We start from the raw sequence: 15,802 nt of genomic DNA on the forward strand, positions 1-15,802 counted from the left end.
TACTTCTCCAGCCACATTTTCTAGTGGTCCAATGTCTATTTTTGCCTCTCTCTTACCTTTTATATATTGAAAAAATCTCTTCCTATCTTCCTTTATATTACTAGCTAGCTCGCACTCGTACTTCATCTTCTCCACCTTATTGCTTTTTTAGTTGTCCTCTGCTCGCTTTTAAAGGCTTCCCAATCCTCTGGTTTCCCACTAATCCTTGCCACCTTGTATGCCTTTTCCTTAGCCTTTATGCTGTCCTTGACATCCCTCGTCAGCCATGGATGCCTCATCCTCCCCTTGGCATGTTTCCTCCTCCTTGGGATGAATTTCTGTTGTGCCTCCCTAATAACCCCCACAAACTCCTGCCATTGCTGTTCCACTGTCTTCTCTGCTAGGCTCCTTCTCCAATCAACTCTGACCAGCTCCTCCTTCATATCTTGTAGTTACCCTTATTTAATTGTAATACTGTTACATCTGATTGCAGCTTCTCCCTCTCAAACTGCAGGGTAAATTCTATCATGTTGTGGTCACTGCTCCCTCAGTGTTCCTTCACCTTAAGTTCCCTGATCAAGTCTGCCTCATTACACGTCACCAAATCCAGAATTGCCTGTTCCCTAGTTGGCTCTGTCACAAGCTGCTCCAAAAAAAAATCTGTTACCAACCTGATTTTCCCAATCCACCTGCATATTGAAGTCCCCCCATCATTATTGTAATATTGCCTTTTTTACATGTCTTTTCTATCTCCTGATTTATTTTCTGCCCCACATCCTGACTACTGCTAGGTGCATAACTTCCATCAGGGTCTTTTTGCCGTTGCGATTCCTCAACTCTACCCACAGAGATTCTATGCCTTCTGATCCAATATCACTCCTCACTATCGTTTTAACTTCATTCCTTACTAACAATGCAACCCCGCCCCTTTGCCCATCTGCCTGTTCTTTCCATAGGACATATATCCTTGGATATTTAGATCCCAGACCTGATCCCCTTGCAGCCTCGTCTCTGTGATGCCCAATAACATCGTACCGATCAATGTGCGCAACAAGCTTATTTGCCTGGCTCTGTATACTGCCCCCATTTAGGTACAACACCCTCAATCCAGCATTGGCCACCTCCCTTTTCACACTCTCCTCAGTCGCTGTACTCTGTACTGTGGCTCTTTTTGGTTTTTGACTATGGCTTCTCTGCCTTACACTTTCCCCCTTGCTTTTTGTTTCTGGTCCCGTTTTACTTCCCTCCGACTTCCTACATTGGATTCCATCCCCCGCCACATTAGTTTAAACCCTCCCCAACAGCTCTAGGACATCGGTTCCAGTCCTGCCCAGTGTCCGGTTTGCACTGGCCCACCTCCCCCAGAACCGGTTCCAATGCCCCAGGAATTTTGCTCGATCATTAATGTAATAATAATCTTTGAGTGTCACAAGTAGGCTTACATTAGCACTGCAATGAAGTTAGGGGAAAAGTGTACAGGAGCAGCTGTGGGGCTGAGACTGGGAGAATGCATTGGTTATTCCCACCGAATGTCACCATAGCCTCATTCCGTGAGTAGATTTGACAGAGCATTAATCCTATCATGCGCTTACTGTGCAATTCAGAGGCTTGACTGAGTGAGATGGGATTAGGTGCATCAGGGTACATGGAATCCTGTCTTTAAAATCTTTTAAACTCCTACTGTATGTACCTTTTTGAAAAATTAGGCCAATTGGAATTTCAATCGTAGGGAATTGTTTGTTTTTTTTAAAAAGTGCTTCATGCATAATGGCCATGAAATGGAGATGGTGCTGGATAGCACGATGGGTAATTAAATGGCAAATACTGGGACTAAAAGATAGATTGTGAATCAGTCACATTGGGATATGGAGGGTTAATGTCTGCTTCAAAGATTTTTTTTAAATATCAACTAATCTGGTATACACTGTGAGCCGAGCACGGTCCACTACCATGTATCATTATCTCTTGTAAAGAACAAAGAAAAGTACAGCACAGGAACAGGCCCTTCGGCCCTCCAAGCCTGCGCCGACCATGCTGCCTGTCTAAACTAAAATCTTCTACAGTTCCGGGGTCCGTATCCCTCTATTCCCATCCTACTCATGTATTTGTCAAGATGCCCCTTAAATGTCACTATCGTCCCTGCTTCTACCACCTCCTCCGGCAGCGAGTTCCAGGCACCCACTACCCTCTGTGTAAAAGAAACTTGCCTCGTACATCTCCTCTAAACCTTGCCCCTCACACCTTAAACCTATGCCCCCTATTAATTGACCCCTCTACCCTGGGAAAAAGTCTCTGACTATCCACTCTGTCTATGCCCCTCATAATCTCTCTATCAGGTTGCCCCCTCAACCTCCGTCATTCCAGTGAGAACAAACCAAGTTTATTCAACCTCTCCTGATAGCTAATGCCCTCCATACCAGGCAACATCCTAGTAAATCTCTTCTGCACCCTCTCTAAAGCCTTCACATATGTAAGTGATGGAGCAGGGTGACGCTGTGGGTGATTTTGATGGTATGCATCAGAAAAGTCAGCATTCTTCCTCTTTCAATGTGATGGCTTCATCTTGCAAAGCATTGTGGTCTGCTGTCAGAAAGACTGGAGAGGCGTTATGAAGGCACAACGTGCTCCCATTTGTGGTACCCCTGGGATTGTGCTATGTTATGTTCGGGTTATCTGTCCACATGGGCGCCCCCCAGAACACAGGTTTGCGCAGGCCACTTCTGGGAATGACTAGCGCCACTCTATGCAGCCCAGTGGGTTAGCCTGTCCGCGTCACAGCGGCGACCACACGTGTTAGCCTGTCCGCGTCACAGCGGCGACCACACGTGTTAGCCTGTCCGCGTCACAGCGGCGACCACACGTGTTAGCCTGTCCGCGTCGCAGCGGCGACCACACGTGTTAGCCTGTCCGCGTCGCAGCGGCGACCACACGTGTTAGCCTGTCTGCGTCACAGCGGCGACCACACGTGTTAGCCTGTCCGCGTCACAGCGGCGACCACACGTGTTAGCCTGTCCGCGTCACAGCGGCGACCACACGTGTTAGCCTGTCCGCGTCGCAGCGGCGACCACACGTGTTAGCCTGTCCGCGTCGCAGCGGCGACCACACGTGTTAGCCTGTCTGCGTCACAGCGGCGACCACACGTGTTAGCCTGTCCGCGTCGCAGCGGCGACCACACGTGTTAGCCTGTCTGCGTCACAGCGGCGACCACACGTGTTAGCCTGTCCGCGTCGCAGCGGCGACCACACTTGTTAGCGGTGAAGTGTTTTGCAATGCCACAAGGTGAGGAAATTAACTATATCATTTCAAGTTTGTTAGTTTTTCTGAAAGCTATTCCAGCTTTCCCATTCGTTTCATTCAGCAAAGATTATATCGGACTATCACACCCAGCAGTTGAACATCTGTGACACGGAGAGTGTTTACAATAACTTCAGAGGAAGCTGGCAAGAGTTATTAACTTGGCTCTGACAATAGACCATTCCCCTCCGAATAACCACCTGTTGTTTGAATAAGTGACTGTACTTTGATGTTATCCATGAAGGCCCCGCCGTCTCAACCGTGCCCCTCGCCTGAGGTGTGGTGACCCTCGGGTTAAACCACCACCAGTCAGGCCCCCCCCCCCCCTCCCTCAAAGGGGAAAGCAGCCCAGCTGGGACTATAGCGACTCCACCGTATCTTTTACTTTGATTATGCATTATTCATCCTTGCCTTTATTTCCATTTAGTTCTGCGTAATACCTTATTTAGTCATGGACTGTCTGGAACGTAGGGTCATAATTTACCGGATAAGGGGACTGATAATTAGGACTGAGATGTGACGTTGGAATTCTGTCTCCCACGTGGCTGTGGATTCTCAGTCGTTGAGGATATTCAAGAAAAAGATCAGTAAATGTTTTGGGTATTAAGGGAATTGAGATATGGGGATTATGTGGAAAGGGGGTGAGGTAGAAGATCAGTCACGGTTTTGACTTGTGGATTGGATTTTGTTTATTGTCACGTGTACTGAGGTACAGTGAAAAGTATTTTTCTGCAAGCAGCTCAACAGATCATTCAGTACATGGGAAGAAAAGGGAAGAAAAGAAAATACATTATAGGGCAACACAAGGTACACAATGTAAAAGAGAGGGGTTAGTAATAATGTTAGTCTTAGAATTAAATTTTAAAAGATTTAAACGAGTGTAAGTTAAGTAAAAAAAGTGGATCTGTTGGGAAGAGCTCGCAGAGAGTCACCTCGCTCCGGCGCCATCTTCTGGACAACAGGCTCGAAGGGCTGAATGGCCTCCTCGTTCTTGAATTCTAATGGCAAGTTTTCCCTTTTGAAAATATGCCTTCAGGGGGAAAGTGCAGGATGTAAGCCATCAAAACGTCACCTGCTAGCCCAGAGCAGCACCTGTAAATCCAAATTGGGTTGGCCAATGACCGAGCATATTAGTGCAGCGCACTCATCAGCAATATATTTTTTTTAAGTACAACCAGTAATCTTCTGGAACTTGCCATTGACCAGAGATCTACATGGACCAGCCATATCCATCCAGGACAAAGCAACTCATTTGATCATTCTGTGCTGAACTCCACATCCACCCCTTTGGGCCATTGGCTCATCGTGATTACAGTGTGTACTATCTAGAGGACACAAGTGCAGTAATGTCAGCATCTCGCGACCCTGTGACTCCTACCACCAAAAGAGGACAAGAACAGCAATGTCCTGAGGGTTCAGTCACTTCCCATGTCACGCTATCATCCTCGAGGACTGCAGTAGTTCAAGAAGAGAGCACCCTCTGCACAGCCAGGGGTTGGCAATAAAGAGAACCTTGTCCCTACATTGTATCGACAAGGAGAACCATGTTGCGCAATAATAATCTTTATTGACACAAGTAGGCCAGGGGGAGAACGTGCAGACTCCGCACAGATGGTGACCCAAGCCGGGAATTGAACTTGGGACCCTGGCGTGCTGAAGCAACAGTGCTAACCACTGTGCCAACATGCCGCGCTCAATTCCCAGATGCTGAGTTCCTATTGCAGAAGACACCTGCTATGTTTATCCCCGGCAGAAAGAAACTCTCACCTTAACTTTAAATATTTTAAATCAAGTGGGTCGTTGCTTTTTTTTTCCCTTTAGATCAGGGGTGGGCAAACTTTTCCGTGCAAGGGCCACATTCAGAAATTCACAATTTTAAAGGGCCGCATAGTATATTAATTAATAGTCCCGGTTGTAACCAATTAGCGTGCGGCATGTACCTCAGCGTTTCCCCCGGCAGCATCCTGCCTTTAGCCCTCTTTTTCTCTACTTTTCAAAAATGGCGCTTCACCCGGTTATGATTCTGGGCACCTCATATAGAACATAGAACAGTACAGCACAGAACAGGCCCTTCGGCCCTCGATGTTGTGCCGAGCAATGATCACCCTACTCAAGTCAACATATCCACCCTATACCAGTAACCCAACAGCCCCCCCCCCCCCCCCGCATTAACCTTATAAAAAAAAAAAAAAAAAAAATTAAATTTAAAAAAACAAAAAAAAATTTTTTTTTTAATGACTTGACCTTGGTGGGCCGCATAAAGACCTTTGTCGGGCCGTAGTTTGCCCACCCCTGCTTTAGAGTATGCCAATGGATTGGATTGGTTTGGATTGGATTTGTTTATTGTCACGTGTACCGAGGTACAGTGAAAAGTATTTTTCTGCAAGCAGCTCAACAGATCATTCAGTACATGGGAAGAAAAGGGAAGAAGAGAAAATACATAGAAAATACGTAATAGGGCAACACAAGATATACAATGTAACTACATAAGCATTGGCATCGGGTGAAGCATACAGGGTGTAGTGTTAATTAGGTCAGTCAATAAGAGGGTCATTTAGGAGTCTGGTGACAGTGGGGAAGAAGCTAGAATTACTGAAGTAATTAGTTCTGTTGCTTCTGTCAAACACCAAAAGAGCCAATCCCGTAAGAAAGCTTTGGCATTATTTTGTCCTCATTTGAAATCGGAATGGATTGAAGTTGCAGCCTGATAGAAAAGAGACAGTTCTGAGAACCGAGAAGGACTGAACAAGTTGTTCGAGCGGGTTTATTTTTATTCTGCATTGAGACTACACTGTTTCTTGTAAAGTTGTCCTTCAAGTTGTATTGCTCATTAGTAACTTGTTAATGATTCTGTGAATATATCAAGGCACCTTTGTACTTCTTTGCCATAAATTGTTTGAGGCATTTGGATTCTTGGTGCATTGCACAAGGCAGTTTTGATTCACAGCTGAAAATCATACAATTCGCTCCTCGTGCTTCTGATGACCGGGACTCGCTGAACGAAAGGCGCTCGGCTATTGTTTGAGGCAAGTTTCGTGCTGGTAAAACTTTGTGCAAGTATAACAATCTACAGTATAATTAAATGCTCAAAAAAAAACCTTTGTATTCCAACTCTTTTGAGACTGGAATCCAACGTTGCGATTTGGTGAACACAAATGGGTAATTTGACGGTTTACCATGGGTACAGGATCTGATTTTGGCGTCTGATTTTCTACAGGGTGCGCCATCAATTTGGACAGTGTATTGTGAAATTTTAGGTACCAAGTATTTTATTTACCAAAATATCAAAGCACGCAGGTTTCAGGTACACATTTAAAGTGGGATCTATAAGAATTCTTGTAGCATTGTTGGGACACAAACTTGTATTCTGTGTTTGATCACGTTTTAATTTTTTGTTGAAAAGTGGTTTGAGTGTGGATTTTATTTCCTCTTGTGGCTTGGTAATTTCTCCAGTAACCTTTTTTTAAGTCTGTGGGTAAGTGAGAGTCATTCACATTCTCTTTCTTTATCCTGCTGTCCTGTTTACAGCGCAGTGGCTTCACCAAATAGGATTTGTGTTCTCCCAAAAATTGACCGTCGCTTCCAGAGTACTAATATTGAGGGAATATCCACAATATCTGGGGGAATAATGTTAACCGCAGAAAGCTGTGCTCCTGTAATTAGGCAACTTGAGTCGAAGTCAACCTCGCATTCTATTTTCTTTTTAAAAAAAAAAAAAAAAATTTTTAGAGTACCCAATTAATTTTTTTAAGTATCCACCTCGCCCTATCCCATAGCCTAATCTGCATCTAAGGGGCAATTTATCATGGGCAATCCACCTAACCCGCACATCTTTGAACTGTGCAAGGAAACCGGAGGAAAGCCACGCAGACACGGGGAGAAGGTGCAGACTCCACATAGTCACCCACTGCTGGGATTGGTCCAGGGTTCCGGAGCTGTGAGGCAGCAGTGCTAACCATTGTACCACCGTGCTGCCCAAAATAACTTTTGGAAAGCTTCCATTTCTTCACAGTGCCGAAAGCAATCATCATTCTTCCTTTGCAATTTTGAGTTTCAGTTTGTTGAGAATTGAAAAGATGTCTTTAGGGTAAGAGATAGCATCCAACTTCCATCACCAAATAAATCAGCCAGAGGGGACAATTTCTCAAGAGGAAAGCATGAAATTCATGCCTCAGTTCATATACTCTGACCCCTTGACAGGCAACGTACCTCGGTGTGGAACGATAAATAGGTGTGCTCGGCCCTCGTATCGGAACACCGAGCCTCAAAAAGCCTGGTATTGAGTGCGCTGCATTTAATGAATTTCAAAATTCCTTTCAACACCACTTCAGGATCGGATGGAGTTCCTTACGATGCCAATGTCTCATGGTGAATTAAACAATGATTCCAAACAATGCCCTGATCAGCTGCCTCCTTAATCCTTACTATAACCCTGCTGTTTTTCCCAGTCATGTTGGCTGCTCCATTGCTTGTGATTCCTCTGCAACGAACCCAGTCAAGCCCGCCCTTTCCAACGGGGAAACTATTCAATGCTTCAAAAATCCCTGCTCTCGTCATGCTAGTTGGTAATGTCCGGTAGCACAGCAAATCCTCAACCGTTTCATTGTACCAAACATTCTTAACGTATACTAGCAAGGTTGCACAATCTGAAACATCTGTACTTTCATCCAGTTGTTTTGAGAACTCCTGTGTTGACTTTAAACAAGAAATAAACTGGGATTCTGAATTCTCAGCAATATCTCAAATTCGGCGAGCCACTGTTATCACTAAATGGTATGCTTTCCAGCTGACCCCTCATCTACCACCGTACGAGCCATGTCTAATGTTGCAGGGAGAATTGATCTCTCTGCTATAGTGTGGGACATTTTCTCTTTAGCTACATGGTAAGCTGCTATGTCAGAGACTAATTGTGCTTTGTCATTCAATGTTAACATTGCTGCTTCAGGACTTCAGCTGATGATTTAAGTTCTCGCTGCATTCTTTGGAAAAAATTAAGCGGTTTGTCCTCAAACATGCCATGCTTAGTCTTCACTTTGCCAGCCCTTCCCTGAATGTAACACGCATGGACATGGCATCCTGATTTGCACTGGCAATATTAACAAAGCCATACCTCATGAAAACTCTTCTTTATACAGCTTTCTTCTGATTTCAGTTTTTTTTCTCTGTTGGCTGTTCACCAGAGACTTTGGGGCTCTGTACAGCAGGGTAGCATGGTGGTTAGCATAAATGCTTCACAGCTCCAGGGTCCCAGGTTCGATTCCCGGCTGGGTCACTGTCTGTGTGGAGTCTGCACGTCCTCCCCCTGTGTGCGTGGGTTTCCTCCGGGTGCTCCGGTTTCCTCCCACAGTCCAAAGATGTGCGGGTTAGGTGGATTGGCCATGCTAAATTGCCCGTAGTGTCCTAATAAAAGTAAGGTTAAGGGGGGGGGTTGTTGGGTTACGGGTATAGGGTGGATACATGGGTTTGAGTAGGGTGATCATGGCTCGGCACAACATTGAGGGCCGAAGGGCCTGTTCTGTGCTGTACTGTTCTATGTTCTATGTTCTATAACACCAACACTGTGTTGCCCTGTCATGGACACTCCCGAGCAGCTCTCTCCAGCAGATTCAATTCTGAGATCCTGGCCCGTTTGTGACTCTGGCCCTCACTTCCTTTTAACAAAGTGATCCATCTTCGGTTCTTCACACAGTCCTGTTGCTTGCTTGCTGACAGCTAGAAATGGAGGAATCTCTCCCGCGTGATTTTGCGGCCAAAGCATGGATGTATAGGGTGCGTGACATTGGTGTACACGCCAGCGCATGACCTGCTCTCTGCCGCTGCTTCTGGCCAGAAGAATACGTTGGTCCATTTGAAAGCCGGTCGCGTCCGACATTCTCAATTTAAAAGGAGGCCTCGGCCGTTAGGTGCTTCTCCTGTGATCGGGAATACCGCGACTGATTGCTCTGCTGCTCTCTCAATACCTGCCCGCGGGTTTGACCCGCAGTTAGAAAAATCCTGTCCTAGACGGTCTGAAGATAGCAAACAAGGGAAGGATCTCACACGGGACAGTTAGAATCATAAAATTAGGAGGCCATTCAACCAATCGACTCTCCAAATGATCATCATGACTTAATGCTGTTCCCCTGCCTTTTCCTCGTAGTCCTGCACATTGTTTCTATTCAAATAGTCATCTAATGCCCCTTATAAACTCCGACTGAATCTATCTCCACCACAATTCCAGGCCGTGCATTCCAGACCCCAGCCTCTTGTATGAAAACGTTTTTTTCTCTCATTACATTAGCTTATTTTGCAAATTACTTTAAATTTGTGACCTCTAGTTCTTGATCCTTTTCTGAGTGGGAACAGTTTCTCTCTGTCTACTCTATCCAGCCCCCTCATGATTTTGAACATCTCTATCAAATCTCCTCTTAGCCGCCTTCTCTCCATGAACAACCTCTCCAATCTATCCTCAAAACTGAAGTTTCTAACCCTGGAACCATTCTTGTAAACCTCTTCTGCACTCTCTCCAATGTGTTCACATCCTTTCTATAGTGTGGCCCAGAACTGTGCACAATACTCCAGCTGAGGTCAAACTGGTGTCTTGTCTAAGTTCTGCATAATCTCCTTGCTCTTGTTGCTTGTTATGCTTTCCCTTAATTTGCTCTGTTTTAATTACCTTTGCTCAAGAGTCACCAGGTATTTTTCTGATACCACCACAGGGTTCAAAGCCAAGTACTGATCAATAACTCAATACACCAGTTAGTAAGTTTGAAATCAATACACATTTATTTACACACAGTCAATTATTACTCATGCATAAACTCTACTCGCTAAACTACAACTCCTACTAAAGCCTATACTTAGCTTCGAGTGGCCCACCCAGTCAGAGGACCAATGGCTGTTGTCCGGTTCTGATACTGCTGGCTTCGAACTGGTATAGAATAGTAGCTAGGAGTGTCTATTTCATAGTGTGCGTTGACCTTAGACTTACTTGGCTGATGCAGCTGCTAGGCCGGTCTCTCCTCACTGTGAGCGAACTGAACTTGGGGACTCTGTTTTATACCCCAAGGGGTTTTGCGCCCTTTTGGGCGAACCCTGGACTTGGTCCCAATTAATTGGACCATGTCCCAATCGTTCATATCGATTTTCTCCAATGCCGGAGGTGTTCCCTGATCGTTGGGCGGGCCCTATGTAACCGTTGGCCTGCCTTTGTTTTAGCTCCCACTGGCGCCGGGGACTCTGTCTTGGTCTCGATTGTTTCAATGTTTGTTTTTGTCCCTGGAGATAGCTCATTAATATGTTAATGGCTATTGGTTTCAGTTCTGTCTGAGTTCTGCAAATCTTAATACACAGGAAACCTGGCACCTGCTTGTGTTCTCTGGTGTTGTCCGTTTTTCCCTGCACTCCTTGCGAGTGTCCATTTTGGAATCGGGACGTGGCCACCCCAGGTGGCTATACTCTTGTACTCTAAGCCACTATTAGTGAAGCTCCGAATAATAGATGCTTTATTAACTGCTCTCTCTACATGTCCTGTCATTTCAATGATCAATGCCCATATGCACCCAGGTCGCTCTGCTCCTGTAACCGCTTAAGAATTTTACCCCTTATTTTGTTCTGTGTCTCTACGTTCTTTGTACCAAAATGCATCACCTCTCACTTCTCTGCATTGAACTTCATCTGCCCACGCCACCAACTTCTCTGTGCTCTTTTGAAGTTCTGCACTGTCCTCTTCACAGTTTACAGTACTTCCAAGTTTTGTGTCATCCGTAAACTTTGTTATTGTCCCCTCCGCACCAAGATCTAGATCATTGATATATACCCGGAAAAGCAAGGATCCCAACAATGACCCTGGGGAACTCCACTACAAACCTTCCTCCAACCTGAAAAATATCCATTGACCATTCCTCTCGGCTTCCTGTTATTCAGCCAGCTTTGTATCTACGTTGTTGCTGTCCCTTTTATTGCACCAGCCAAGGGGAAAAAGAACTGCTGTCTGATAAAACTGAATGTCAATCGCCATCAGTAATGTAAAGCTATTTGGAATGGGTTTGTCCATCTGTCATACTTTTAAGGTATCTACTCGCTTCTTGATGAAGTATGCAGCCTGGTGCGTGCTGTTGTACTCTTCCACTATACAGGTTATACACTGTTGATCAAAATACCACGGTGGTTTCTTAAGTCCCCATTAAATACCAGACACATCCATTTGTATCCTTGCCAAATCCCTTACCTTAACTTGATTGAACCCAAGTGGGTTGCATTGTACTAAAAACGGTGATTGTATCAATTCTCTCAGCTCACATGAGACCTGTCTGTCCATCTTGCCCAGGATGTCTCTTTTGAAAGAGCTATTTCGCTTTCCCTATAACTCTACAATTTTTCCTTTTCAAGTATTTATCAAATACCCCTTCTTTTTTTTTTGTTGAAAGTTTCTCTTGTATCTGCTCCGCCACCCTTTCAGGCAGTGTGTTGTGGATCATCAGAACGCATTGCACAATTAAAGAAAAATTCAGTTTAAAGGTTGTTGATAAAACTTGTGACGAGGTGCGTGCTTCAGAGAACCAGGCTTGCACAGTTACCTAACAATCCAGACAACTGCTCCTGAGATTTTAACATCTGACTGTTTGTCATAATCCTATACCACCTAATAAAAATGGAAAAACTTGGAAAATATGCTTCTTGATGTAAAATTATAAATGTTGTGGATTACAGATGTTTCTATTTTGGACATAATTTATTCTGCAGGTATTGAAGCTTGATGCCTTTTGCACTTTTGATAAAATTATTTCAATGTTTCTCTGCACTACTTTTTCTTTAAAACAAAGACTCCAGAAATCAATAATGCAAGAATTAGAATCATAAATACAATATATATGGCATTAATTGTGTTCCTGCTGGTTCTGTCGGCTGTGTCACAAAACAGTATCCTTGAACTTTATTGTGGGAATATCGGAAGCCCTTCAGAGAGGCAGCAAGCTGTGAAGCCACTTTGCAACTGGCCATTGGCATTTCATTGCCTTTCAACCATTTCCCTTTCAAGTTTGTTCCAAACGTTGCAAATTACCTTGGCATTTTCTGACATGACCCGAGTTCTGGAGGAATTCTTTTTGCCCTTCAACAAAAATGCCAAGGAGGGGGAGGGAAATCAAAAAATGTTAAATGTCACCGGCAGGAGCTTTCTGTCTGTAGGGTGGTAACCATTTGCTGTAAATGCCTTGGTTACCTCCACACTAACTATTACATTGCTAGGCGGCACAGTGGTTAGCACTGCTGCCTCACAGCCCCGAGCACCCGGGTTTAATCCTAGCCCTGGGTCACTGTCCGTGTGGAGTTTGCACATTTGCCCCGTGTCTGCGTGGGTCTCACCCTCGCAACCCAAAGATGTGCAGGGTAGGTGGATTGGTCACCCCAAATTTCCACTTAACTGGGGGGAAAAAAGTAATTGGGTACTCGAAATTTATTTTAAAAGAACTATTTCACTGCTCCCCGTCACGGTTTCGCACCTTCCACCCTTTGTAGAGATGAGCTCAGCCACACCTGTGCTGTCCATGTCCAATCACACAGCAAGTCCTCCTCCCCCCCCCCCCCCTCCAACTCCCACGTTCGTTGGTTTATATTGGTACCCTGTCCAGTAACGACACCTTTCAAACATTCCCTCCTTTTGCTGTCAACCCCCTCCCTATCTCTGTAACCCTCTTCAATAATAATAATCTTTCTTATTGTCACAAGTAGGCTTATTTACATTAACACTGCAATGAAGTTACTGTAAAAATCCCCTCGTCGCCACATTCCGGCGCCTGTTCGGGTACACTGAGGGAGAATTCCGAATGTCCAATTCACCTAACAAGCACGTCTTTCGGGACTGGTGGTAGCAAAAGTGACCCAAGCCGGGACCCTGGTGCTGTGAAGCAACAGTGCTAACCACTGTGCTACCGTGCTGCTCAACTCCATAATCATCCTCTGCGCTCCACCGATTCTGGCTTCTTTCATCGACCCTGATCACTATCATTGGCCGGCCGTGTCTTTACATGTCCACCTCCCCAAGCTCTGGAGTTCCCTCCCTGAACCTCTCTACCTCTTTCTCCTTCCTTCTAAGACGCGTCTTAAAACCTGTGTCGTTGTCCAAGCTTTTAGTCACATGTCCTAATGCTTCCTTGAATGGCTCCGTATCGAACGTGATATCACAATTGTTCCTTGGGGCGCTTTGCTGCATTGAAAATGTTGTATTTATGTAAGTAGTTATATTGATCATGCACCAATTCTTGTACGTGTTTCATTTTGATTCACAGGTGCTAGAACTGTATGTTCCGTAAATTGTTGTCATGAAAAACGTCAGATGACTTGTAGACACTATTGTCAAGAAAGGTAACAAATGGACAAAGATTATGTTCTGGGGTCTGGAACTAAGAACATGTATATTTATAAGAAATGTAAAAAAACTTAAATGTGTGCATGCATTTCCTGTAAATCTTTCCAATTAGAAATATCAATGTCCACATTTATATTCGATACTGCCATGGTGAAACAAAAAGGGTTTATTTTCTGGGGCAGTGTTTGGATGTGAAAGGTCTGCTTCTCAGAGAACATTTGCATTTTGGTTCAATTACGTTCATGAGCTAAACAAATAAAACTGAGGGAAACCTGTTTGCTGGACAAAAGTCTAAATTTCGGAGTCTTTAAGTGCACAGTTTTGAGCGGTTGGTCTATGAATAGCATTCTTCTTATCTATAACCATATCCCAGTGCATAGCCCCAACTAACCCATTTCCAGTGGATGAAATGCGGAACTGACTGGGGAGAACATCATTTATTTGTCCGTTTGCGTGTTTCTATCAACAGATCTGAGGTGTGCCCTTTCAAAAGAAGGATTGATCCAATTCAAAAGGACACGTCCAACCTGCACCTGCCCTTCCTTCCGCCCCCCAACTATGCCCCTATATTGTACAGGTTAGGTGGATTGGCCATGCGAAATTGCCCTTGGTGTCCAAAGGTTAGGTGGGGTTACTGGGTTACGGGGATAGGATGGAGGTATGGGCTTAAGTAGGCTGCTCTTTCCAAGGGCCGATGCAGACCCAATGGGCCGAATGGCCCCCCTTATGCTCTGTAGATTCTATGATAAATCCTCCAAATAACTTGTGTGCTTTTTAAAAAATTTGCCAATGAAAACTTTACAATGAATTTGATTGATAGATGTATGATTCTGAAGAAAATATATTTTTTAATTAAATGTTCAGTTGTTTGTTTTCTAGATGACGTCCATGACTGAAATCAGAAAAGATGCTGTTAGACAAAATGGACATAGTGGTGAAGGAAACTCTCGGGAGAAGATTTACAAAAAGGTAAAATTTTCAATGCCAACTTTTAAAAATATACTCCCACTCCTCGGCCACGTGAACTCGGGGAGGCTGAAATTAATTTCAACCATGAAAATGTCTGCTCCAAGAGTCATCATTTACTCTCACTCTCCAATCAGTGCTCACTTTCTATTGAGGAGTAACCTCGAGTTACTTCGCCCCATTTGCTTATTTTAAATGAGATGGTTAATTCTTTTTGGGTAAAGATTTTGAATGTAAAGTATTTGGTGTTAGTTGTTTAATCATTGCCTTTAATCGTATGAACGTGGTGTGTATTGAGTGAGGATTAATTTGAGCCCCATGTAAATACAAACAGTTTATGCTTGGAATATAAAACTCTAAAAATAAATATATATTGTGTGTGTGCGGGAGAGAGAGGGTGACCCAGTCTCGAAGTGAGCTGGATGGTCCCCAACAACCCCCATGTACAGGCAATGCCACCCCCACCCCCCTCCCCCACACCCCTGGGTGGCACGGTAGCACAGTGGTTAGCACTTTGGCTTTACAGCGCCAGGGTCCCAGGTTCGATTCCCGGCTTGGGTCACTGTCTGTGCAGAGTCTGCACGTTTTCCCTGTGTCCGCGTGGGTTTCCTCCGGGCGCTCCGGTTTCCTCCCACAAGTCCCGAAAGACGTGCTTGTTAGGTGAATTGGACGTTCTGAATTCGTCCTCCGTGTACCCGAACAGGTGCCGGAATGTGGTGACTCGGGGATTTTTGCAGTAATGCCATTGCAGTGTTAATGTAAGCCTACTTCTGACAATAAAGATTATTATTGTTGTTGCGCCCCTTCACCCCCCAACCTTTCTGACATCCCTTCACATCTCCCCCCCTCCCCCCCCCCCCCCTGGCCTTTCATGGCTGAGCACCAGATGCAACATTGGGGGGGAGATGGGGGTCTGGTGGAGAACCTCACCCATTGACTGAGTTCTATGCTTCCTTCACCAACTGGCTTTCTGGGATCGAACATTTCACTCTATTTAACATTTCACTTGTTCTATTTATATATTTGTAAGTATGGGTTTTTTAGGGTTGAGATTTGAAGAGTACAATTGGGGGGGACATAGAATTCTGTTGTTCTTGGTCCATGGGGAGAAGGTTCAAGATTGGTGTACTGTTGCTATGACTGGAATTCTTTCTGTATCAGAATTACATGACTGGAATGTTCTGTATTCTGTGTTGTTGCAGACAATTGCAGTGA

At 44.7% G+C, this 15,802-nt stretch overlaps 1 protein-coding gene across 5 annotated transcripts in view; it reads left to right on the forward strand.

Moving 5' to 3' along the window:
* Positions 1-15,802, forward strand: part of pip5k1ba (phosphatidylinositol-4-phosphate 5-kinase, type I, beta a) — a 166,761-nt gene that overhangs the window by 76,725 nt on the left and 74,234 nt on the right. For 3 of the 5 annotated variants that reach the window (XM_038804080.1, XM_038804079.1, XM_038804081.1), the window contains 2 exons: positions 13,542-13,617; positions 14,501-14,590. In XM_038804080.1, the coding sequence (XP_038660008.1) occupies positions 14,501-14,590 (90 nt within the window). In that variant the 5' untranslated portion in view covers positions 13,542-13,617. Of the gene's footprint in view, positions 1-13,541; positions 13,618-14,485; positions 14,591-15,802 lie in introns of all 5 variants that reach the window. The other 2 variants (XM_038804083.1, XM_038804082.1) reach the window with 2 other exon arrangements.

The sequence above is a fragment of the Scyliorhinus canicula genome, chromosome 8, assembly GCF_902713615.1.
Source record: "Scyliorhinus canicula chromosome 8, sScyCan1.1, whole genome shotgun sequence".
Classification (NCBI taxonomy): domain Eukaryota; kingdom Metazoa; phylum Chordata; class Chondrichthyes; order Carcharhiniformes; family Scyliorhinidae; genus Scyliorhinus; species Scyliorhinus canicula.